The 24,103-nt window shown below is 40.0% G+C and overlaps 2 protein-coding genes and 1 long non-coding RNA gene across 9 annotated transcripts in view; 1 reads left to right on the forward strand and 2 right to left on the reverse strand.

Moving 5' to 3' along the window:
• The window catches only part of TBC1D14 (TBC1 domain family member 14), a 76,021-nt gene extending 70,647 nt beyond the window's left edge, over nt 1-5,374 (reverse strand). The window contains exon 1 of one of the 2 annotated variants that reach the window (XM_074822059.1): nt 5,353-5,374. Coding sequence is in view for 1 of the 2 variants with exons in the window: in XM_074822057.1 (XP_074678158.1) it covers nt 5,091-5,133 (43 nt within the window). In the remaining variant the exon portion in view is untranslated. Of the gene's footprint in view, nt 1-5,090 lie in introns of both variants that reach the window. The other variant, XM_074822057.1, reaches the window with a different exon arrangement.
• A 53-nt stretch (nt 5,375-5,427) lies between these two features.
• Nucleotides 5,428-24,103, forward strand: part of LOC141922611 (uncharacterized) — a 39,540-nt gene continuing 20,864 nt past the window's right edge. The window contains exons 1-2 of the long non-coding RNA XR_012623023.1: nt 5,428-5,631; nt 6,223-8,388. This is a non-coding gene — a long non-coding RNA (uncharacterized LOC141922611). The remainder of the gene's footprint in view (nt 5,632-6,222; nt 8,389-24,103) is intronic.
• KIAA0232 (KIAA0232 ortholog) overlaps nt 13,646-24,103 on the reverse strand; it is a 67,636-nt gene continuing 57,178 nt past the window's right edge. For 5 of the 6 annotated variants that reach the window (XM_074822056.1, XM_074822055.1, XM_074822051.1 and 2 more), the window contains 3 exons: nt 19,273-19,354; nt 17,232-17,329; nt 13,646-16,274 (listed from right to left, as the gene is read on the reverse strand). In XM_074822056.1, coding sequence (XP_074678157.1) covers nt 16,095-16,274; nt 17,232-17,329; nt 19,273-19,354 — 360 coding nt within the window. In that variant the 3' untranslated portion in view covers nt 13,646-16,094. Of the gene's footprint in view, nt 16,435-17,231; nt 17,330-19,272; nt 19,355-24,103 lie in introns of all 6 variants that reach the window. The other variant, XM_074822053.1, reaches the window with a different exon arrangement.

Raw genomic sequence — 24,103 nt, forward strand, 5'->3', positions numbered from 1 at the left:
ATTCTAAAATGTTCATTTAAACAGAATTTCTTGGCATTCTTCCGGAAACCATAAAACTTATAATAAATTTGTCACTGAAATAGAATGCATAAGGTATCAGTTTTGCATTAAGCAAGAGATGCAAAATCTGAATATCTATAAAGCTATCCATGTAGTCAACATTTTGACAACGCACATGATGCACTTCATCAGTGCAGGTGCGGTAAAACCGACACTTACAAATATACCGTACCTACTGCACTCAGGGATCACTATCCTTCATATTTGCAATATGTATTCACACTGCCTCCCCAGGGGCTGCCAGCAGGTTAGTTAATCCAGTCAGTGCCCCAATTCCAGTCTAAATCTGAGTGACCCTCAGAGGGCAGTTAAGTGTGAGCTGCAGGTCAGACGCACTGTCCTCATGTGCAATTGCAGCCTTTCATAAACGACCATCAGGACTGCTGCCCTGGCTCCCAAGAACTGCTACCGACCCTTTAAAACACTACATGATTATTATTGTGACATTACATACATTGACTCTTTCTATATGAATAGTTACATTATCTACAGCTCTGCTGAAGTTTGCAGTGTAATTAAGCTGCAGCAGTTGGCAGAACAAATATGCACATATTGCTTTGGTTTCTTCACTCTGAAACACTCTGGGCTAAGTGTGAAGGAGTGAAGAATACTCCTCCCGTCTTGCAAGCAGCTCAATTTCTAGACAGATATTTCTCCAGTTCCTGAAGCCTGGTCTCCTACTTCTGGTATCCTATTCTCTCTCAAGTGTAGCACTTAATTAAAGGTGCCAGTTGTCCTGTAGGAGGTCCTCCCCACATTCTACTTTTAAAAAACAAACAACACCCACCACCGCCAACCTCTACACCAAAACAAAACCCAAACATCTCATTTGGGAAAGCTGGTTCCTCCCAGCAGTTCCAAACCACTGGCTAATGGTACTTAAGCCCTGGCAAACACCAGGGTTTGACACACTGTCCATTCCTAGATCTAAGCCCATCAATACACTTTGGCTTTGTGATACTGACAGGGACTAAGTGACAGGAAACAAATTTCAAACATATTCCACTGGTCCAAACCATAACAATTTTTTCCACAAGCTTTCAGTCACATAACAAGCTGATGAATCCAAACATACTTCGTATGCTATACCAACCCTTTAGCTTACTACACAAATGCTATTCACCAGCTGACCTGACACTCCAGTTCGATCCACTCCTAAGTGTAGGCAAAAGTCAAGGAGAAACAACTTGGAATATCTCATCTTTTAGACCATTTCAGAACTTTAACAGTCAACTACATACTCCACATCGGAATCAATCAATGCATCAATTGCCTAATCCTTTAGATAAACAAGGTTTCAAATGTATTGTTTTGACTAAAAAGCTTGCGAAGATGTACACTTTTCTCACAGAGTTGCTATAGCAACTTTTCTTTTTTCACATTACCATGATTTGAAAAGTTTACATCCCCTGCAATTTAAAGAGGTGATGTCTTGAGATAGCTAGCATACCAACTACAAACATTACAAACCCCTCTGTTCACTAAATTAAAATTGCAAGGATAAGCAAAAAAACCCAAACAAAAAACCCTAAACAACGATCTTTGAATACAGGCAACAAACTATTCTACTTCATGAAGGCAACTGCGACAGTCGAAGTGTACAAACATGATGTAACATGGAGCATTAGATATAATTACTGTTGCATCTGCTCTCGGACCTTCCTGCTTGGATTCACTTTTTTTTCTAAAGTAAGCCTGACTGTTTCCTCTTCCCCATGCTTACCCACCCCTTCATACACACTATATTACTCTTTAAAACAACAGCCCACCCAGCCCCAACGTTACTCTAAAACATATACACACACACACTATGGAACTGTATAAGCAAGGGTGCAGGTGTTTGCTTTATCACAATTCATATTCATTAATGCATCTAGAAAATGCAGTCCAGAAAACAGAGTACAGTAATGTAATCAGCCAGGAATAACTTTGATGATGGTTGGGTAAACAGCACAAGCATGTCCCATAATGAATTCCTACAGTGACTGCCTTCACTTCTGCTCAGTGATCTTCCCAAGAAGCAGACTGTCCTTAGTTTAACTGCATGGCTCTTATTGACTAGGTTTACAAATGGTAAGCAATCAAGCAGCCCTGGAAGAGCCAGTAAACACAGCAGCTCAAGAGGCCAAATAAGGAGCAAGAGAGTTCAAAGAGAAGTGAAAATAAATTTCCACATGGAGTACTGAAGCTATTTTAATTTGGCTCGGTATTTTTTTAAGCAAGAAATTTAACAGGAAGAGATCCTTTAAATGTGCAACCAGCAAATGCAAAATATCTAACAGTTATAGCTTGCTGGAGCAAATTATGCAATAACAAGCTACAAAGGTTTTACACAGTTCAGCGAAACTGTGGGAAGCTTTGAAGTATACCCATGAAGGGCTTTAAATGAAAACGTGAGATGTAATCAGCTGTCAAAAACATACATGAGAACACCTTGATTCATTTTGCATTAGATTGTTGTAGCATTGTTTTTAAGGATGTAGTGAAGTGATATTTATACTCCTTATTTTAGCTGCCTCACCGCTAAGTGCAAAATCTGACAACTGAGGTCAAACATTCCAATACTAACTTCTTTCCATAAATAATTAACATAGCACTGTAACATTATCATCATAATAAACATAGCATTATTAAAGTACTAGTAGTATGATAAACTATTGAGAAAGAATAAGCAATTTTGTCTGCACAACATTCATAATCCCCATGGTTTACTTAAATATATTATCATCTAAAAAAACCTGATATTTGTAAAGTCTTAACATCCTACATCTTATAGGAACCCTGATCTCATAAGTGTGAATATCCCAGAAGAGAGATAACAAGGGAAAGTGAGACAGGAAAATACAGCAAAGGTCACAAGTAGCAGTGAGAGGCTAGGTACATATTATTTACACATTACCTCTTCCAGCATAAGCACTAAGGGGCACCAGATAGTTTTGTAGCCAGCTTCAAAATTAACATCAGGACCTAGCTATTCATGCAAAGGGTAGTTGAACTGCTTAACTCCTTGCTGACAGTACACTGTGGATGCCAGAAGTTTACATGTAAGCTCAGAGAAGAAAAAAAAATAAATCACTGACAACTAAACAAACTCAGGAAGTCCCTGAACTGCAAGTGTCAGAATTTCATGGAATTACCAAGATGCATTAGTCTCACTTACAGGCTCTCTCCCAGGTAAATCCTTTTGTCTGACAGGTGGAGTTTTGGTCCATCCTAGTACAGCCATCCCTGTGGCCTCACATTCCCCAGATTCTGATCATGGCATGCAAGAATGAGTGTTTTGACAATAACCAGAGGCTTTAAAACAGATTTTGACTTTTCATATCACTCAACCACACAGAGGGAACAAGTCGTATTCGATTATAATTTCTAAGACCTAGAATAAAACAGCTTTTCAACACATTTTAATGTAAAATTTAAAGAAACTTAACAGCAATGCCAAACCATTAGAGTAAAACAAAGATCAGAAAGATGCCAATTCAAGCCACCGTCTTCCAAGTTTGCTGTGAACTGCAGTGCAATTTAGGCAACTAACCTGTTTAGAAGGAAGGGTAAGACAGGTACCTACAAAACAGGCTTATACTTCTTGCCTCACAGAAATAAGAAGAGGAATGGTTTACATATACTGCTCAGTTCTCAAAGAGTTAATATCTCAATTTTTATCACAGATCTTGTCTCTTTCAACACTTACCTCTGCCAACGATTTTTTTTTTTTAGTTTTTAAGAGCAAGGAATTTCCTCAATTACAAAGTTGCAACCCTTTTTTTAATTCTTAAAGGAAAATTATTTTTTAAAAAATCAAGGGATTATACTCCCCATGCATTTGACAATATTTTTGTTGCATATAGCAAGAAACACATTGCTCGAGAGCAACTGCAGTTGCTGACCTCAGTGCACAAAAGCATCAAACCCAGTTTTGTTTATTAAACATTTCTTGGTTCAGATTGTTTATGTTCACATTCTAACAGCCACAGCACTGCCAACAGTGAAGAATTCCTGAGGCTACAGAAGTCGAGCTTTCGACAAAGCATGGCATATAGCAAATAAGGCTACATACATAAACGCTGCCAAAACTTTAATGGCAAAATAAAAGAAGCAAGTTAGGATTTTTTTTTTATTTAGAAGTCTTTTATCTAACTCACAGCTGGTGCCCTTCATGAAGCATGAGCTTTACAAATCTGCCTTGTGAACGGAGAGCTTGGAAGAGTGATCGTAAGTAAACCATTCACCACTTCTCCCCTTTTTTGCTACGTCAGGCAAGCAATATAAATGAGTCACAACGTTCTTTTAAAGTCTCTGCTCCAGAAGCAGTTTACAGGGCTTTTTTCCTCTCGCATCAATACTACTGAAAAATCTGAGGCCACATTAAATTAGCAGCAGCGCCACAAGAACTTCAGCTCATGTTTGCTGTAGTTTTGTTTGGTCTTTGGGAATCGCCTAGGAGACTGACTAGAAAGAGAGGCAGAGAGAGAAATGAAAGTCGACTCCTTTTCACGGGCTTTGAGGCTGACCCGGCACTGCGAAGGTTTCCTAGCTGGTGGCCTTCATTAAAAAAACAACAACAACAACAAAAAAAACCCCAAACAAACAAGAAAACCCAAAAAAGCTCCCCAAAACAAAACACTAAAAACCAATAAAAGAAACAAACCCCCACAACCAATACCTTCCCCAAAGCCTTGAGGAAGCAACGCTCACCCTCCTCTGTGGTCTCCAAACCACTCGGTGAAGACTCCGGCGGCGCCGCGCCTCTAACTTTTTAAGGCGGCCACTGCCGGGCCCCGCCAGCAGCCGCCCCCCCAGCCGCGGCCCGGCCGGCCCCCCCCGAGCCCCTCACCGCCGGGCTCCGCTCCCGCCACCCCGCCCGGCCCGGCTGCAGCCCGTTCGCCCCCCCGGGCTCTGCCCCTCACCCCAACAGGTGCCACCGAACGCCACCCCCCCCCCGGCCCCCCAGCGCGGGCCGAGCCCCGGCAGGACTGCGAGGCGCCGCCCGAGGAGGAAAAGCCACGCAGAAACTTCGACGCCTCACCCACCGGGGTAGCGCTGCCCTCCGTCGCTCTCCTCACGCTGGGCCATGCCCAACCCGCCCCACAGCTGCTGCTGCGGGACTAGGAGGCGGCCGGCGGCTGCGGCGGGCGGTCCATATCGCTGCCCGGTCCCCGCGGAGGAGCGGCGGGCTCAGCGGAGGGGAGGCGGCGCAGCCCCCGCCCGCTGGGCGCCCTCTCCGCGCAGCACGGGGCCTCCCATGGCGCCCGCCCCCGCGGCGGGCACGGCACGGCGCGGTGCAGCGCACACCTGGCTGCGGGCGCAGCGGCGGACTCTGCCGGCGGGACAGGTGCCGGGCTCCTCCCGGGACGCTCCGGTCCCTGCCGCTCAGCCCCCTCGCCTCGCCTCTCGTCTTCTCTCCTCCCCTCCCGCCCCACCGCCACTCCGCTCCCCCTCCTCAGCGCGGCGGAGCGAGGCGCCGCCCGCCGGGGAAGGAAACGCCTGCGCGGCGGGAGGCGGGGAGGCACGCGGAGAGCCGCCGCCATTTTGAATCGCCTCAGCGCGCCCCGGGGAGGGGTAGCGGCGAGGGTGGGTTGTGCGCGCCCGGCTCAGCCGTGGCGGAGGCGGTGGGGTGGCCCCGGGGAGCGGGGCGGGTGGAATGGGCGGTGGGCTTTAAGCGAGGGCAGTCAGCGGGCTTGCACGCTGGAGGGGAGCAGCTCTTTCGCTACCGGGCGGCTGCAGCCCGTCCTGCGGTACTGCCAGTGGCAGCGCGGGAGGCCGGGGCGGCCAGGCCCTGCGCGCTGGCGGCCCCCGGGGGGAGCAGGTCTGCGGCGGGGCTGCCCGTGCGTTCCCAGCAGCGTTTAAGAGGAAAACAAAATTTAGTGGTTTTCACAAGTGTGGAAGGTCTGGGGCATCAAGCGAAGGTGTATCCTTCGCTGTGTGGAACTGATCTGTAACGCCAGAAGTGGAGGTTCTAGGCGTGGTTTATCTTTTCATTCGTTTACCTTCCATCTCAAAAGTGCTCCCTTCTGGCGTTAGCGTAGTGAACCTGCCGTGCACACCCTTTCTCTCCACCCCCATACTGAAATGAAAGGAGTTATGAGCAGTCAGTACCTTACAGGAGCAGAGCTCTCATGTTTCCTTACCACCTTTGAAACTCATTGCTTTTTTTGTACAAAGGTCATATGGGTTTTGCACCTAGACTCGCTGATAACATCTCTGGTAGGTAAGAAAGTTGTCTCCTGTCTTAACTGAGGATGTAAGTACAAGCCTTTTGTCACCTCACACCTTTTATGTCTACCCTGAAGCTGCAAGTATGAGTGCAGCAAATGCAGAAATATCTGAACTTGTGTTAATGTATCAAGATTATTCTAGCTTTGATATGGGCAAGTTACACGTGAATAAATTGCGAGAGTCTGAGTAAACTTGCATGGAAGTACTTGCCACCATGACCCCATTGACACCAGTTCCATGCTATCAAGATGAGAATTGGGTCATTATCAAAATGAGAAGTAGGCATCAACCAAAAATTACACCTCTGCAGATACTTTCTGCAACTGGGTCAGAGACTGATAAATATCAGCACTTACTCTCCTGGATTTCTAAGATATCAATATAAACCAATTAAGATTGGCACTAATTTCTCCATATCTCTCTTTGAAAATCACTGCTATCTCTCCAAGACAGTGTATTATTATTAAGAGAAGTAAATAAAAGCAATATAAACTTGTTTATATGCAAGAGACATACTGTTTTGGAGCATATACTGTCACTAATTCCTTTTGCAGTATTAACATTTTCCTTTTGGTTTTGAGAGTGGAAATCAGTTCTTCTGTTGGAGCAACCGTAAGAGTGTATTGTCATCATGGTATCATCCAACTGGAGTCAAAGTTGTTAGGTTCCTAGGGTAAATAACAGAATAGAAATACAGTCATGAATTCTCTAAGTCTGCAGAGTGTCTCAAAGGAAATAATGATACTCCCATCTTTGTAATATTTAGGCTGAAGGAGCTATTAAAAAAATCTGCAGGAAGTATTTCAGCAGCAGCAGAGTGTAGAGTACAGTTTCAAATAACACAGGGAGTTAAGCGCTTAAACACTTTTTGAGTCAGCAGTTATTTAAGGATAGAATTTTGCCTAACAATCATAACACCTTTAAGTTCCCATTCTAAGTGATTTATTTTAGTGGACATTTTCCATTTCCAACCCACAGATGACTCCCTATTCAGCTGGTAGGTTTTTTGATACCCACTCACAACAAAATTCTTACTGTTCTTTGCACTGAAGAAAAACAGAACCACCAGGGTCCCAACGTGCTAGGCAGTGTGAAAATACCAGGGTGGGCCTCAGAATGCTTACAGAAAATCACAGCCAAGACAGTATAAAAAAAATTCTGTTGCATGTGAATGACTGTGTAACTTGTGGAAAAGGGGAAATGGCATTTCTGATTGTTGTGAGCTATCAGCAAAAGTTGACTTTTTGCATTAGCAGTTCGCATCAGTTCTGCTAAAGCCACCTCCATCTGAGATAACATAGATTCTGACTGCAAGTATTGTGTAAAAGCTGAAGGGCTGACATTATGTGACTAAATACAGCATCACACCAGTAGCTGTCACAGAAGCGTGGCATGTCCTAATTACTGAAAGGAAACAGAACAGGTACTATGAGGTATGGGAGGTATAAATGCATAACTAAGTGCAAAGGGGACCTTTTGTGCAAAATTTAAAGTTCATCCAGAAGGGCATGCTGAGAAATCATCTTCCTGTTTTAACAGATGGGTTCTAAGTAAATCCTCAAAAGCTTGATAAGTTAGTTGTGGCACTTAGCGTGGTTATCATCAGTCCCCTGCCATTGATTCAGAGTCGGGTAAAGCTGTAAACCTGTAAAATACTCTAATAATAGATCAGTGCTAGAGAATTTAATTTTTTTGAAAACATTCAATCGAAAAACTCTTATCGTACGTGCCAGCAGGATTCGATATACCAGTTTTATGTTTATAAGAAAGCATGTTCTGTCTCACTGATTTCTCCAAAATATACTACATATGAAAAAAGTATGCAAAGTCCTTCCTTTGTTCCTTTAGAGTTAAGGAACAGAAACGCAAGCTCCCCTCACACTGCTTATGTGTGCAGATGGGGGAAATCATTCTCCGCTTAGGCTTTCAGTTCTGTTTTGAAGCTTCAGCAATTTTGCAATTGATACGACTTTTAATTTAATTTTTTTTAAGATGGGAACATCTAGATTGAATTTTCATTCATCAGAAGCCAAGTATGATGCAAGCAGCTTTCAGAGACTGCCAAGCTGAGCTTCATTTGAATTGGCTGTGCAGCTCCCTACCCATCTTGAGGTCAGTTAATTCTCTGTCATAAACTAGAAAACATTTCAATGTAATATTTTTTTCTTTAGTTAACCAAAGATTTGCAGATTGTGAAGGTACAACACACATTATTGAATACTAGCTGACCAATAGCTCCTGCCTCCCTTTCCCATCACTGTTATTTAACGTAGTTTTGGCTCGCACAAGCGAGAGTGCAAGTGTACTAAGTGTAGCAAGTGATGGATAATCTCTGTTATCGTCCATCATGGTAGGAGACAGAAAAGTGCTCTCTTGAAGGTAAGTGTTAGAACAGAGATGAGACATAGATCTTTTTCCTCCTTGCTTTACAGAATTACTTGTATGTATGGTAAAGTAACGAATGCATGTTTTATGGCACAGGAAAAGGGAGCAATGAATAAATTCAGGTTTCTACTGACTTGCAGCAATCAGCAGGATGATTATTTCATCAAAAATACCAGTACCTCACAAGCAAATGGTGATGTTTTTGACAAATGGAGACTACTATGCTCTTCTACTTCAAATTCATCACCAATTAATTATGTTCACACAATGTAGTATTTGTCTGTCTTTTGCACATCTGTTTGATAGCAGTCCATTTCCAGCTCAGCCACTATCTGCACCGCCATGCCTACTAGCAGCGGCACCTCTGTGCACCAAACCATTTTAATAGGTTTGGGATGAATCAGGAACAGCTGGAGAACATGCCATTTCATTCTCTCCAAAGGCCTCCGCCTCCTATAGGTACTTAAACCTGATAAAGGATGAGGAGAATGAAGCCAGGTCTCTAACTACCATTACTGTTAACCCTTCGGTTACCACTGGGTAAGAATAGACTTACATAGTTAAAGTTCCCCTCCATGAGACAGCAAGAAAATGAAGAGCAGGGAAGGTGGGGAAAGATAGTGTGAGACCTCCCAGCACATTCAAACTGATATTCCTGAAACATGATGCATGTGACTGGATTGTTTCTATCACTGTCTACAAGCTCTTTAGGAAAGGCAAAATGAGTAATAAGGTGAGAAGGAGTAAGACTACAAATGTTGCTACTTGTATTAATATCTCAGAATTGCAGAATCTTAAGTGCCCATAAATAATTGCTAACAAAGCCTCCACGGTACTTCTGTTATGGGTCTTCACTCATCACTAAATCATACCAGAGAAGGAAACAAGGTTTTTATTATGCACAGCTGTGTAATGAAAGGTTGAGATGCTATAGCAGATTTATTTTCTTAAGCAAGCACAATTTAAATTACATTTCCAACCCCAAATATATTAATTCTGTAACACCAAAGGCATTGCACCCAACATATGGTAACTTTCTATTGGAACTTGGTAGGAAAAAAACGAAGTATTGCGCTGAAAATTAGTTGTCTGGAACTAGTAATGATGAATGAAACCAAGTAACATTCAGTTTGGGCAGATAACATCCATTTATTATGTCTCGATGGATCTGCAGTGCTTCAAAGGATTTATTATTTTTGTATTGAATAAAATTATAAGAAAAATGGAGGAAAAATATTGAAAAAGCATAAATAACAATCGAGACTTCTTGAAGTAGACTTTGTTGTCAAATAGATAATGGTTCCAGAGTCAAAAGGCTATGGGCTAAAACCCCATCGCGAAGCAAAGACAATTAAAAGCCAAACATCAGTACAAAATTTAGAAGTTACCAAACGTAGAAAAAATAGTGAAAGGGAAAAATCTTACCAAAAGGGTATCAGGAACAAGAAAGATCCTAACAGTCCTTAATGTTCATTATTGCATGAATAAAGTAACTGTGCAAAAAAGAAAAATGCAGACCCAATTTCTGTCCTGTATCTGGAAGGGTGGGCCTACCATACCAGGCAGGGATTAATGAGGCAAATTACTCTTTGGATGATGGGCTTAAACTACACGCAAGTTGTACTTTTTTTCAAACACAAGTTTGGGATCAATAAAGGAAAAACTGCACAAATTTTTATGTCCCATAGGCAATCTAATGGTTCTTTTTTCTCTGTAAACTATGAATCAATTTAATCACCCTCCTGGATACAAGCTGTTCCTGTATGGAAACAAATTCAGAGAAATCTGAAGATCACTTAGTTCCTCATTTTTCCCCTGAAGCAGGACATACGTATACATACCTACATGATTGCTGACACATTTGTCTAATCTGTTCCTGAAAATCTCTTAACAGTGGAAGTAGCATGCCTTTTTTAGGCAGTCTATTCTAGTGCTTATGTATTTGCTTTCAGTACTGCTACTGTACTGTAGTGCCCTTTGCTCAGGCGTTTCTGTGGCTATGAACAAGAAAAGCACTGAAATGAATATGAAAATATACTCATTTATACTTTTTAACAGGCTTCATTGCTTACATTGATTTTAGACGAAATTTAAGAATTTGAGACTGCTCAGCTCTGTGATAAGGAATCACAGAATCGTCTAGGTTGGAAAAGACCTTGAAAATCATCCAGTCCAACCATTAACCTAACATTGACAGTTCCCAACTACACCATACCCCTCAGCGCTATGTCGACCCAACTCTTAAACACCTCCAGGGATGGGGACTCCACCACCTCCCTGGGCAGCCCATTCCAACACCTAACAACCCGTTCTGGAAAGAAAAACTTCCTGATATCCAGTCTAAACCTTCCCTGGCGCAACTTGAGGCCATTCCCTCTTGTCCTATCACATATTACTTGGTTAAAGAGACTCATCCCCAGCTCTCTGCAACCTCCTTTCAGGTAGTTGTAGAGGGCGATGAGGTCTCCCCTCAGCCTCCTCTTCTCCAGACTAAACAACCCCAGTTCCCTCAGCCGCTCCTCCTACGACATGTGCTCCAGACCCTTCACCAGCTTTGTTGCCCTTCTCTGGACACACTCGAGTAATTCAATGTCCTTTTTGTAGTGAGGGGCCCAAAACTGAACACAGGAATCGAAGTGTGGCCTCACCAGTGCCGAGTACAGGGGTAAGATCCCTTCCCTGTCCCTGCTGGCCACGCTATTTCTGATACAAGCCAGGATGCCATTGGCCTTCTTGGCCACCTGGGCACACTGCTGGCTCATGTTCAGCCGGCTGTCAATCAACACCCCCAGGTCCCTCTCTGACTGGCAGCTCTCCAGCCACTCCTCCCCAAGCCTGTAGCGCTGCTGGGGGTTGTTGTGGCCCAAGTGCAGCACCCGGCATTTGGCCTTATTGAAACTCCTACAGTTGGCCTTAGCCCATCGCTCCAGCCTGTCCAGATCTCTCTGCAGAGCCTCCCTACCCTCGAGCAGATCAACACTCCCACCCAACTTGGTGTCATCTGCAAACTTACTGAGTTGCCACATCTGTGTCTCCATTTACTTGTAGTGAGTAAAATAAGGTCTACACAGAAATGATGGGCAGTTAAGCCTTCTTCATTAATAATTTCTAAAATCTTTATGTGAAAAGCAATTGTAGCAATATTATATAGCTGTTACTGCTGTTAATAAAAGTGACCCTACATTGTACTGTAGACTTATTACTGCTTTTGTACCTCCTGTTCTTGGATTAACTGGGTTCTGCAGTTCAAATACATTACAGTAACAGGTACAGTTCTTCGAGAAGCACCTGCCCTAGAGGAGAGGTGCTGGGTAGAAGGCAGCATACACGGAAGTCTCTCATCTCAGTCTCTGTCCTTGGTGCATTCCTTATAGGTGAAGCTATGCACATACACAGTGAAGCAGGGCAGGGAAACAAGTGTTTTGCCACCCAGTCCCTTTTTCTCGGCAGCATGCTGACCCACTGCCAGCTCAGTCAGCTTTGTTTTTCCTTTTAATCCCATTATCATCACATTGGAGCGTAGAGGTAGCTCCTAAAATTTATAGGCGCTTGCATGTTACAATACATTTTAAGAACAACTTGAACAATGGAAAAGAGAGCTTACTGTAGAGCACTAAAATGTATCAGTTAAGTCTCCTTTGTTCCAAACCTCTGGAGTCTTGCTACTAGTTTCACAGGTCATAAAAGAAAATTGTGTGAGATGCTGTGTGTGAAAGATAGATAACTGATTGGGGATGATACTTAAATATGCTGGTCCTGGCAGGAAAAGAATGAGTTACTGTCAGGGAATCCTGGGAAGACTGGCTCTCTAGGAGCTGCAGGACCTTTCCCTGTATGTTCACTGCAGACAGCACTCCCCTGAAGTCACAGTCTGACAAGTCTGACATCCACTAAAGCCTGCCCTGCCACTGGCAGATGCAATTGCTGCCTAGGTCTATACAGTGTTTTTTGCAAAAACCAAAGCTTTGTTTACACTGGAAACTAATTCTTTAGGATAAGTAGAGTTAATATTAATTCAGATACAGTAATTGAAAGGCCTGGCTGATTAAATTTAGTTCTTTTATTAAGCATCTTCTATAAACACAATGAAAATATGCTCCTGCTGTATTTAAGAAATAATTTAAAAGAATTTATGCCTTTGAAAGTTTTAACTATCAAGTTTAAAGCATGCTAGATACTAATGAACAAAAGTATTCACCCAACTGTTTTCCATTATTTCTCAAGTGTGTATCTATGTGTTGTTTTCATTGCACTTCTAATTCAGGGGAGCCTGAATCATTCTACACAGAATCCCAAGTCACTATGGCTGTAAACGTACAGCAACATAATGCACGTCTGCACCAAGCTGAAATGTGAGCTGTTGAAAACTGGGTTGGTTTTTTCCTTTTTATAAAAAGAGGTACAGCCACAGAGTTAAGAGTATGCATTTTCTTGTCACAGGTGCAGTTTTTCTAAAAGTAGAAGTGAGATACTGACCATTTGATGGCTGAACACAGTTGAAAACAGAAATAAAAGTCTGCTATTTTATAAAAGTCTGCTATTTTATAAAAGTCTGCTATTTTAGATCTGGCACTATATAAAAAAAGGTCTTTAGCTGTGATGTGAGAGAGGGTCTGGGTTTGCATGGGTTGTTTTGTGGGTTTGTGGGTGGTTTTTTTGTTTTGTTTTTTTTAGAGGTCTCATGTTCTCTCAACATGAAGTTGTGATTACAAATTAATTTTTGAAATGAGATGATATTTTCTACAGAAAATGTGGTTTTTTGTTCACTTGTCTTTTTTTTTAAAGAACATATAGAATGTATTTAATTTTTCTGCCTTGTATTGAAAAAGAATAAAAAATAGATTAACAAATTATGGCAATGAATATGACTCCCAAATTAGATACCTCATACTATCTCTCCAGAATGTTTAATGCTTAACTGCCATGTTGTATCTAAGTTATATACATTAGCCAAACAAAATGAACACGCACACACACCATCCAATTGTCCTTTTATATTTTTATTCGGTGTTAAGTAACTCCACAAGAAAACAAAATCAGTTACTCTGGTGTACGTGAAATCAGAACAATACAACCACTTGAAGCAAAAAGTAGAAACAAATTTCAGCCCAGGAATGGAAAACTGATACTTCAGTGCTATGGATATGCAATGCGCTTCATACCACAGTGCGGTTCAGCGTATGCCAACCTTTAATGCTTTTGTTGTTGTTGTGTGTGTTTCTATCCATACAGAAAAACTAAAAACCACACTTCAACTCTCACTGAAAGCTTTAGAGCTTTAGCCATTAAACTATGAAAACAAGTAAAGACAATTTGTTATTGCCCAAGCTCAATATATGATCTCATTTTCCCCAAAGGTGCTGGAATTATTACATGCCACAATGTAACTATAAGCAACACCTTTGTTATTTTTGAGCCCTTTCTTACCAAAGAAGCAGCTCTAGCCAAAATTAACTGAGCTGAAGTTTGTGTTTGAAATATGTCCATTTGGTCATTTCTTGTTCTCAAATGAAGTTCTATTCCATTCTTCACTGTAGTGATTTGAAGAATTTGTGTGTAAAGTTGTTTTTTACTTTCATGTTACAGTTATCTAGTTCTCAGTGCAGGTGCTAAACAACCTCTCAAGGAAGCTCCAGAAGAAAGTAAAATATATAAAAATCTATCCAAAGTCTGCAAATAAATTAAGAAACTGTAAAGTGTCAAAAGAGTCGTATGAATACAAACCCTAAAACATAGTCTAAGAGGAGGACCAAAAGAAAGTCCCTGGGTAAGGACAAACCAAGCCAATTTTAAGTAAAGATCTCAACAAAAGCGTTGCACAAAGAATAGCATGGTTTTCCAAACACGTATTTAAATTCTTACATTATCAATTGAATAAAGGCAACAAAACCCAGTTATACTCTGAAAACCTTTCTAGCACAGAACATATTTCAAAGGCAGTTCAGCTCACATTTCAAACAGCTATAGTTCTCATGAGGTTTATTGCCTGTCAAAATTAATGGTTAAGCTTTTCAAGTCAGTATTGGACTTTCTGCACTTCCTGATGTTATAGACATGCTGCTATTGTATAGACTAGTTAGTTGTTGTTGTTGTTTAAACTATGAGTTGGTAAAAACTTAGAATGTTTAGTTTTGCAAATATTGCTCCTCCTGGCTTATACATTTTGCATAATGTGTTAAAAGCACAAGGAGTTGATAGTCTTGTACAGATGCAACTTGACGATGTATTGACTTTCTAAGTTAACAAAATAAAATTTAAAAGCAAGTCACATAAAGCAACAATCACTACTGCAATCACACATGTATGTTTTAAGTCATCACTTTCCCTACCCCCACCCACCACACACATAACTTGCCCCACACATTCTCTCAGAAACACAAAATGAACTACGAGATTTACTAAATTACAGCCACAACAGCAGCTAACTGCAGCAGCCACAGGATATCTTTCAAGTGAAGCACTGACCCTTTGCATTTAAACATTGAACACTCTGAGCATTTTAGATAGTTTCAGTCATTCAGGCTCAAGTTCAGTACGGGATGCTTTTGCAGGCTACATGAATGCCATCATCTGCAACAAGACAACATTCTCATTACTCGTTACAAAATTCACAACAATCCACACATCACCCCAGTGGTTTATTATTTTTGGTGTTACTTTTTAAACTTCTGCCCCACATTGGCAAGTTGCTAAAAAGGACAAAAAAAAAGAAAAAAAGGAAAAAAACCCCACATAGCCTCCATACCTACAAAAAAATCCTTGGCTTCTCCAGTTAGCAAAAATACAAACCATGGTATCCTCGGTGTTGGTTTGCGGGAGGGGGGAATCATAGGATAGAAAACACAGTTTCTGTAAGTCTCTAAAGCACAACCCTGTTGTTCCTACTTCAAAGTTACGAGATTTACTGAATGAAGACTGGACAAGTCATTCATGCTTTTCTCCTGCATTCAGAAAGGCACTGATAGATTACAGTGTTAAGTATTTATCTCCCAGTTCTTAAAGAACAAAGCCTAATGTGCAGAAAGCTGAAGTCTCTGAATAGCAGAAGTAGTTGTAGACACTGCGATGCTAAGAAGATAGTAATAGTGGTAGGGCTACAGTTACGAATGAAAATAACTGCAATTAAGATGCAAAAAAGCAGTGGTACTACTAAGACAAGCACATGCACATCCATTCTTGATTTGACAACACAATCTAGTCTAGTTCAAATAGCCAAGAATTTAACAGTTTTTTTGGGGGGGAAAAAAAAAAAATCTTCAACGGGACAGCTGTGTCCTCATCTATAAAATAAGCAAGAAGAGAAAGATAAATACACATCTGAATCCATTAACTGAAGAGGAAACTCAAGTTGTTGTTTTAGAGCTACAGACCCTCAGGAAGGATAGTTTTCCATCTCATGTTACTTTTAAATCATCTGTTCTACTCTGCAGTTTTTATAGTTGAGTTCGAGAAAAAAGCTCCTCCTCACACGGATCAGCCCATTCACTTCCACCTTCTGAAGCTGTGTCTTCAGAGCTGGAGCTATCACTGGAGTAGATCTTCTTCCTGAAGCCATTTGGTTTTGCCTCAGCATTTATATCATCTGCACATCTTGCTTCATAAACAGAAGAAACCTAAGGATTTAAACTGACAGTGTTGATGGGGAACAATAAAGAACATGCTTGCTTTTTTCTGGGCTGGGAGGTTATACAGGTTTGTAGTTGTTCAAGAGAGATGTCACAATTACAGGGCAAGTCCTCCTCTTTCCTGATTTAGTCCACTATGTAGAAAGGACTGCAGAACAGCAGAAAAAAAAGGTGGGGCTTGCTTTTATTATTTTTTCCTATTCCTTAATTTTAGGATTTGCACAAACCAACAAGAGAATCAGTCCGAATACATCATTATCACAGTTCATGGTAGAAAATTACTGTACAAGTTATCTCCAAAATTTGGTAGTGTTAAATACCAAGAAAACACAGCACAGATCTGACTAAACTTCAAGCAAACCCAATATATTTTCAGCTGAATCAGTAAATCTATAGCATGTCACAAGTGTAAATTTAAGTGCTATCATCATTATAAAGTTTAAAAGTGTATCAGTAAGTGCACACGTACATGGAATTTTTTCCCTACAGACAAAGATCAGGGTTTTTGCTTGTAAGCAGGACAGAATTCAGCATACATTATGTTTATGCCTTTAGTTGCTGGTCCTTTCTGCCCTCATAGTGCACATCAGCGCACTCTACACTTACTGAAATTAGAAGTTGAGGAAAAGAAGGATCATGTTTAACACACAAGACAAGCAAAAGCCAAGTGTTCCCAAAGGAAACTGAATTTGCTTAACAACTAGAAGTGCAACTGTTTGTACAAAGGGTTGTACTCCCCAAAGTACAACACTGAGGAGTTTTCAGAAGAATGCTCAAGACACAGAGGAGATTAAAAAACAAAGTAAGGAAAGAAAAGCTTTTGAAGGTTTTCATAGGAATTTCATTTGAGGCCAGACTGAAATCTGTGATGAAAGGAAAGATCTAGTAGCACACCCTTATAAAATAAACAAAAGAACTCCTCCCCCAAACCAATGACAAACTTACCATATTAAAATCTAAAAGATGTTCATCATCATTGGATATTTCCTTTACATCTGCAAATTCTCCTACACCATTCTCTCCCTTGGCATTTGTATAACACTCTTACATTGTGTTTGTGGGGGTGTTTCAGAAGAAGGAAGAAAAAACAGAATTGAAGAACACTGTTATTTACATTGAGCCAAACCGAAATAATCTAGAGAAGTATTTTTGAAATTCACACTCTAAGCCATGTAAACTCTGTGCTTGTGGGGGATTTTATAGTCTGACATCCTTAAAAAGATAAGCACAATACCTTCACAAAAATCTTACCTGGATAACCAAATAATTAAAAAAAAAAAAAGAAGCTACTTAGTTGAAGAAAACATCTAAAACAGTAAGGGACAAAGAGCAAGAATTACTTTTTTTATTATAAATGCTTCAGTACATTTTTCAGTTCTGATACTGCACGGTGTTCAGACCATTCCTATTTCTATACTCATACAAAATATAGTACAATAGCAGCCTGATCCCAACTGAACTCAAAAAAAAAAAAGTTGATGTGAATTGCTGCGATTTCTATTTACCAGAGTAAACTTCCATATATAATATCAACACATATCATACAGATATATATGGATCACATGCATCAATATCCATAATTAAAAAATACCCATACAGAAAACTGGATACAGCTAACGATTTGTGAAAGAATAACATTAGCTCTGAGAATAAAGCTCTGTTTTTGTTAAAAAGAGGAAATCCTGGAACTATTCTCTTCACAGAAATTCAGCCACTGTACCAAGCAGGTTCTGGACTTCATAGTATTTTATACTGTATATTGTCTTCCTCTGATGAAATAAGGTGGTGAAACGCTTGCACAGTTATGGAGGTTCACCAGCAGATGTCAGCAAAAAGATGACAACTCACTCACAGGAGTTCAAGGATTACTCTGTGTAAAACATGTACTCAAGTGCAGGTCACTGCATTTGCTATTAGACCAATAATATCTCTGCAATTATCACCATGAAAAAACCCCAAAACTTTACAAAAGGACACTAAATATCTTTACTTTGTAAATACTGAGTATTTTACTAATATGGGAAGTTCTGTGACCAGTCCAGGAGGCAAATCAAAGTCCTGTAGACATGAATCTATTATACTCTCTCACTGTGCAAATGCACTTCCATAGTTGGGAGTGAAGTAAGTTAAGATGTTCTTGAAAGTAACCCAAACTGTGGTAAACAGCAAAGTAAGGCCATTTAGGCACCGAGAACACAGTTTAGTTTATCGCACTTTAAAGTGCCCTCCAAAAGTAGTTCAGTAATAATTACTGGCTAATCTTCTTCCAGATTATTTAGGAACCAGGTCTCTGATCAAAAGTTTATGGCACTGAGCCTCTGCCAACAGAAAGCATCAGACAGCCTGTCAATTCGGTATACAGAATGTTCTTATGTAGCTTCTTGCCTTCTCCCCAGAAAAGGTAAATTGGTATGCAGGCAAAAAAAAAAGCTGTCTGGATTCTTGCCTGTCCACTGAAAACCTGGGCCTGGGCCTGGGCCAGCTGTCAGATGCTACAAATTCTTGGGAGGCAACAGAGAGTGCTGGAGGCACACCTGCTTCCGCCTGCGAGCAGCCTGCCTACCAGCACTGGGCGTACTCGCTGTGCGGGACAGAAGAACTCCCAGACTGTCACTTCGAAAGGAGTGCCCAAGAGGCAAATCCCTCTCCTTCCCAGCTTGAGAGAAATTCCACACATTCACTGAATAGTTGGCATGTTATTTATGTGAAACCATAAAAGGTAATTATCATGTTTTCACATTCTTATAAAATTAGCTACCTAGTAATATTATTCAGGTTGAAACATATTCAAAAATGTAATTAAGTATTTTCAGAGTCAGATATTCTACTTACTTAATTCCAGAGCCTGGAATTAAGTAAATTTGCATAAATATTAAGACTATTTTAAAAGTACTTTCAAACTGTTTAGAAGCATGCTAGAGATTACAAATGCAACTGAAGCATCCCAATTCTCTCACAGATAAGAGAATTTATTATGGCTTCTTACCTTCACACTGTGATGCAGGAAAAAGGGGAGAATAGAGCGCCTTTTCCCACCAGCATTGCTTTTCCTGGCTGCCACTCATTCTCTGCAGATTAGTATTTAATATAGGAAAGTGTTTAGACAATAATCATGCTTCATTATGCCATAAATAATATACTTACATGTAAAGGAGGAAACTCTGGTATTACAACCAATTTGCTAGATCTTATCGGTCACACGGTTCAATTTCTAATACTAGTGGGAGGACTGTCAAATTACAATAGAATATCCATTATCTGAACTCTTATAATCAATATGCACTCCACACAGGGGCTCATACTTTGTCGATATAAAGTTGTACAAGTCCAGAACAAAAAGACGAGTTCCAGCCCTACACTTTAAGTACAAAACAGAAGAGAACAGATGGCTACCCAAGAGATGAAAATACAGTGAAACATTAGTCAACATGACAAACAGTTCAGTGTAAAACAAAGCAGAAAAGAAAGCAAAGTGGCAAAATTTAATGCTTGAAGTACCATCAATGCAATAACATAAAATTAAACTACAGAACTAATGTATCAACGTGAAGACAAATTGGTTATGAGGATGATTAATAATTTGTCTTTTTGCTAAAAATCATCTCAATCTACTCACTAAAGACACCTAAATACTCCCCACCACTATCATATTCTAATGCTAATTTAAGTTAACAAGAGCCCTTTCCTTATGAAATTAATGGATGTGGCTGAAATACCAAAGGCTTGTCACAACAGACATGTCCCTAGTTTTATAACTGCCCTGTGGTAATCCCATTAACCTTCAAAAGATGATGCCAGCTTGTAACATCCCTTATAGATATTAGACAATGATTAAAAAACAAACTATAGTGCAACTAGCTACTAAAAACCAGTGACAAATGAGCTTCAACACTGAGCTTCTATCCAGTCTCCTCTGTAAACCTGAGAACATTTAAGCATGGAAAATTAACAACCCTCCTTTTGTTCCTCCTTAAGCTACTGCAGAACTACAAACCTATAGAACCTAAACTTACAAATGCTTATTGCTTAATAAAGAGGAGCTCCCCTCAAACTAAATGAGCAACTTAAGAGCTGTATTCAGAAGTGTGGTGCCAGATTAAACTTTTTTTCTCATGAAATTCTGCTATAATGAATATTGAACTTGTCCATTCTGCTTTCCTCTCCTAACAATGAGGAACAGTCCTTTGGGAACCACCTTCCAAAAGCTCAAACTCCGGAAGGGAGGAAGGGGCTCAAGGGTATTTAAAGCAGGACTTAGTAAGAAATACATGCATTTACAAATAAATTCATGTAACTATGAACATAGCTTCTACAAAACTGATGGGTTTTTCTTCAAGTTTCTCTTTTGAGATAAAACAATCCCAGTTAATTCACTCTGTTTTCAAAAGTAGTGATCTTTCTTGATACAAGGTAATGGGAGCTGAGCCCAGTACTCCAGCAGAAAGCTTTCCAGTTCCAACTACAGAGGAGCAATTACTTCCCCTCTTACAGAAGGGCATTCCTATTTATATATCACAATGTTCCTGTCTTCTGCAGTGTGTCATTCCTGATTTATGCTCAACTTATGACCTACTTGAAGATGCTTTTGTGTTTCACATAATTTCCTCGCCTGTCACTGCTCACACTGTTTGTAAAGAGGATTATTCTCTTCAGAAGTTTGTATTTGTCCCTGCTGAATTGCATTTTATTTTTCAGACCATTTCTCCAATTTAACAACCTTTTGATTCTAATCCTGTCTTCCAGTGTAACTGAAGACTTTCCCAGTTTGCTATCATCAGGGATTTTCACAAACACGTATTTTATGCCCGAGATCAGAAAAAAATAATCATCTCCCTTGTCCTCTATTAAGCTACTGACTTATTTTGATAGTGCAATCTTTTTGCCAAACCAACACTTAGAAACATTCTCATTTTTTTGTGCATCTATGCCATTTACAGTTTAAAACATTTCTTTGAGGAATTTAAGTGTCATTGGTAATACCCCAAGTTCCATTTTCCTCTTTAAAAAGATGGAAATGTGTTTCCCTTTATATATTTTCTACCTTCTGTGTGTTCTCAAACAAGTATTCTACTAGGCTTTTTTCAAATTTGCTGCTTCTCATGATACTTAGCCAAATACTCTTACAACTAGCTGAAGCAGTGTAATTTATCTGTACTACTCCTTTGCTTAGTTGCCTTTTCACCAATTCAAACAATGACAAAAAAAATGCACTAAACAATACCTTTTCAACATTATCTTTTCATAGCTTGTTAGTTCTGTCTCTCAGAAATATCCTTCAGTCATCTTTGTATTTCTGATTTACTTATAAGACATTTAGGTGTACCAAATCTTTTATTGGCTTAGAAATTGGTTTTGTCCTCACGATTTTTATACTGTCATTGTGAACTCTACCTTTTTAAGATCCCTCTCATACAAGATACTTTCACCCTTCAAAATCTCAGCAAATTAATGTCTTATTAATTAGAAAGTTAGAGCTCAGAGTCTTTGTAGCTGTTTTTATCATCTGCTGTGATCAGCACATATCAAGAACTATCTGGACCAACTCTCTCCGATAACCCCCTACTCTCTCTTTTTCAATGAAGTCCTTTGCTTTGTATGTGGATCACTCTACATGCTCTTTGATGTTTTTCCCACTTGATTCTCCTGATTTTAAGGCACAATGCAGATCCCTCTGAATTTTGTCTCCCTCTTATCACCACCTAGATTTATAGCAGGTTATCTAAGTCCTACACTATTGACCTCAGAACCAATGTATGTAAGACACTCCCCTTCCTCTCTTGCCAGCCCTTCCTAAAGGAGTTACACACTTACATTGCGTTACTCCAGTCAAGTGAAGTACCTCACCAAATCTAATGGGCCAGTTAAATCGTGAGATCCACAAATATGGTTTTTGCCAGCAAAATTTCCTCATCCCCAAGTGCACTGTCCTAGGCATGTTCAGACCTTAAAAGTTTGGTGCCGATCCCAACAAAACCCACAAGTCCCTTTATCTCTCTCAAGGACTCAATAGGATAAGCATTCTTAGGACACACTTACTAGATCAGAGCCCATCTAAAATTTGTTGATAAGAGATTCAGCATTGTTATATTCAGAGAACATTAACTGGACCAGATTGTATACTTACCTACAACTCCACAGCTAAATGGCAAGAGCATTTACTTGGAGGAGAAAGGACTGTACTTCAGAGGGCATTTTTTGTGGGTTTTTTTTGTTGTTGTTTGGGGTGGATCGGGGGGGTTTTGGGGGGGTTGGTTTGTTTGCTTTGTGGGATTTTTTGTAGTGTGGGATTTTGGATTTTTTTAATCCTAAGGCTAGGTATATAATTATAATTCACTTTTGAAGAACTGCAGGAGCTATCAGCAAATTCCTGCTGCAAAATATGCTATAATTCTAGAAGTGCTCTAATATAGAAGGTAAGAGGGAGGAAACCGAACCAGATTCTCCTACAGTCTTATAAATAGGAGATATTCAAAGATGTGTGTTTGCACAGCACATATAAAAGTCAAGTTTATGTAATGCAAAACAGAATGTGTTACTATTACACTGTGGTCTACATTCCTATTTTCACAGCCTTTATTTATGCAAAAATATCAGAGATACCTCAGAACACAAACTTTATGTTAGATAGCAGTAAGTTAAACAGTAACTTTAATTTTTATCGTAAGTCAATAAAAGGAAGCACAGAAGTTTCATTTAAAAACATTCTTTACAAATATTGATCTATACTATCAGCCAATTCCATAGCCTCTGTTCAAGTTAAAACTATTTTTCCCATGCATGTATGTGTGGGGTGTCCAGGAAGAATGTTTCTCCTAAACTGTTCTAATTCTAGGTATTTTTTATTGATTTTGTTTAATGCTCATGAAAATAAATAGTATCACTATTATTAATGCATTACATTTGTACCCCTTCCTGAACATGATATAGTCATCATCTTTACTGATTAAGGTTTACTTCATAACCAACATATTAGAATTGTTTTAATGCTTAAAAAAAAACCCTCTTCTTTTACAGATAGACTTAAGTACATTAATAAATTTAGACAAATGTTCTCAAGCCAAAAAGCCGGTTATCTTCAGATGCACACTAATGGCGATTAAAAAAAAGCCCTGAGTGTACACACATCCTCTTGAGACATGCTAGATGCAGGAGGGCTAGTTAACCCAGTCTTTCTGAGCTTAGGTTGTAATCAGGCTCCTCAAGCCCCCTAGGAAGAGCTTAATTGCAAACCAAATTGGAGTCTAGACTGCTGAGACGGTTGTTGGCCCTTTGTACTTCTCAGTGGCTTATAATTTTGAAGCTGTGAAAATGCCTACAAAATCATGTAACCCAAGCAAGGGAAGCAGTTAGTTTTCCTGTTGCACTGAGGGACTGAAACAAAATAAAATACCAGAGCTTTTTGAGCACTCTTCAGTACCACAGGTTTTTTTTTCAAGTCTCATCACTACCATAAACTAAAGAACCACTGTAAACTTACACCAGACAATTAATACTTTCTTGAATGGATAAGTGGTTGAAGCAAAGATGAGAGTAAACATCCTTACAGAGCACTATGCATACAGAAAGGAGATCTGGAAAGGACTAGAAGGAACTTGAGAATCTTGCTGTCACAAATAACTGTATTATACCATTTGTTCATTCATTATGTCCTACTGCATGATGAAGTTAGATTCTGCTTACTCCTGGTAAAAGGGAATTCCAGAATCTGTTCTGACTTACAGGCTAAGTTTATTAATTTTTTTGGTGACTCCTTCTGCAAGGCCTGGCACAAACACAGAAACCTCCCAGACTCCAAAAAAGATTTTTGGAGCCACTTT

Source organism: Strix aluco, chromosome 4 (genome assembly GCF_031877795.1).
Source record: "Strix aluco isolate bStrAlu1 chromosome 4, bStrAlu1.hap1, whole genome shotgun sequence".
Classification (NCBI taxonomy): Eukaryota; Metazoa; Chordata; class Aves; order Strigiformes; family Strigidae; genus Strix; species Strix aluco.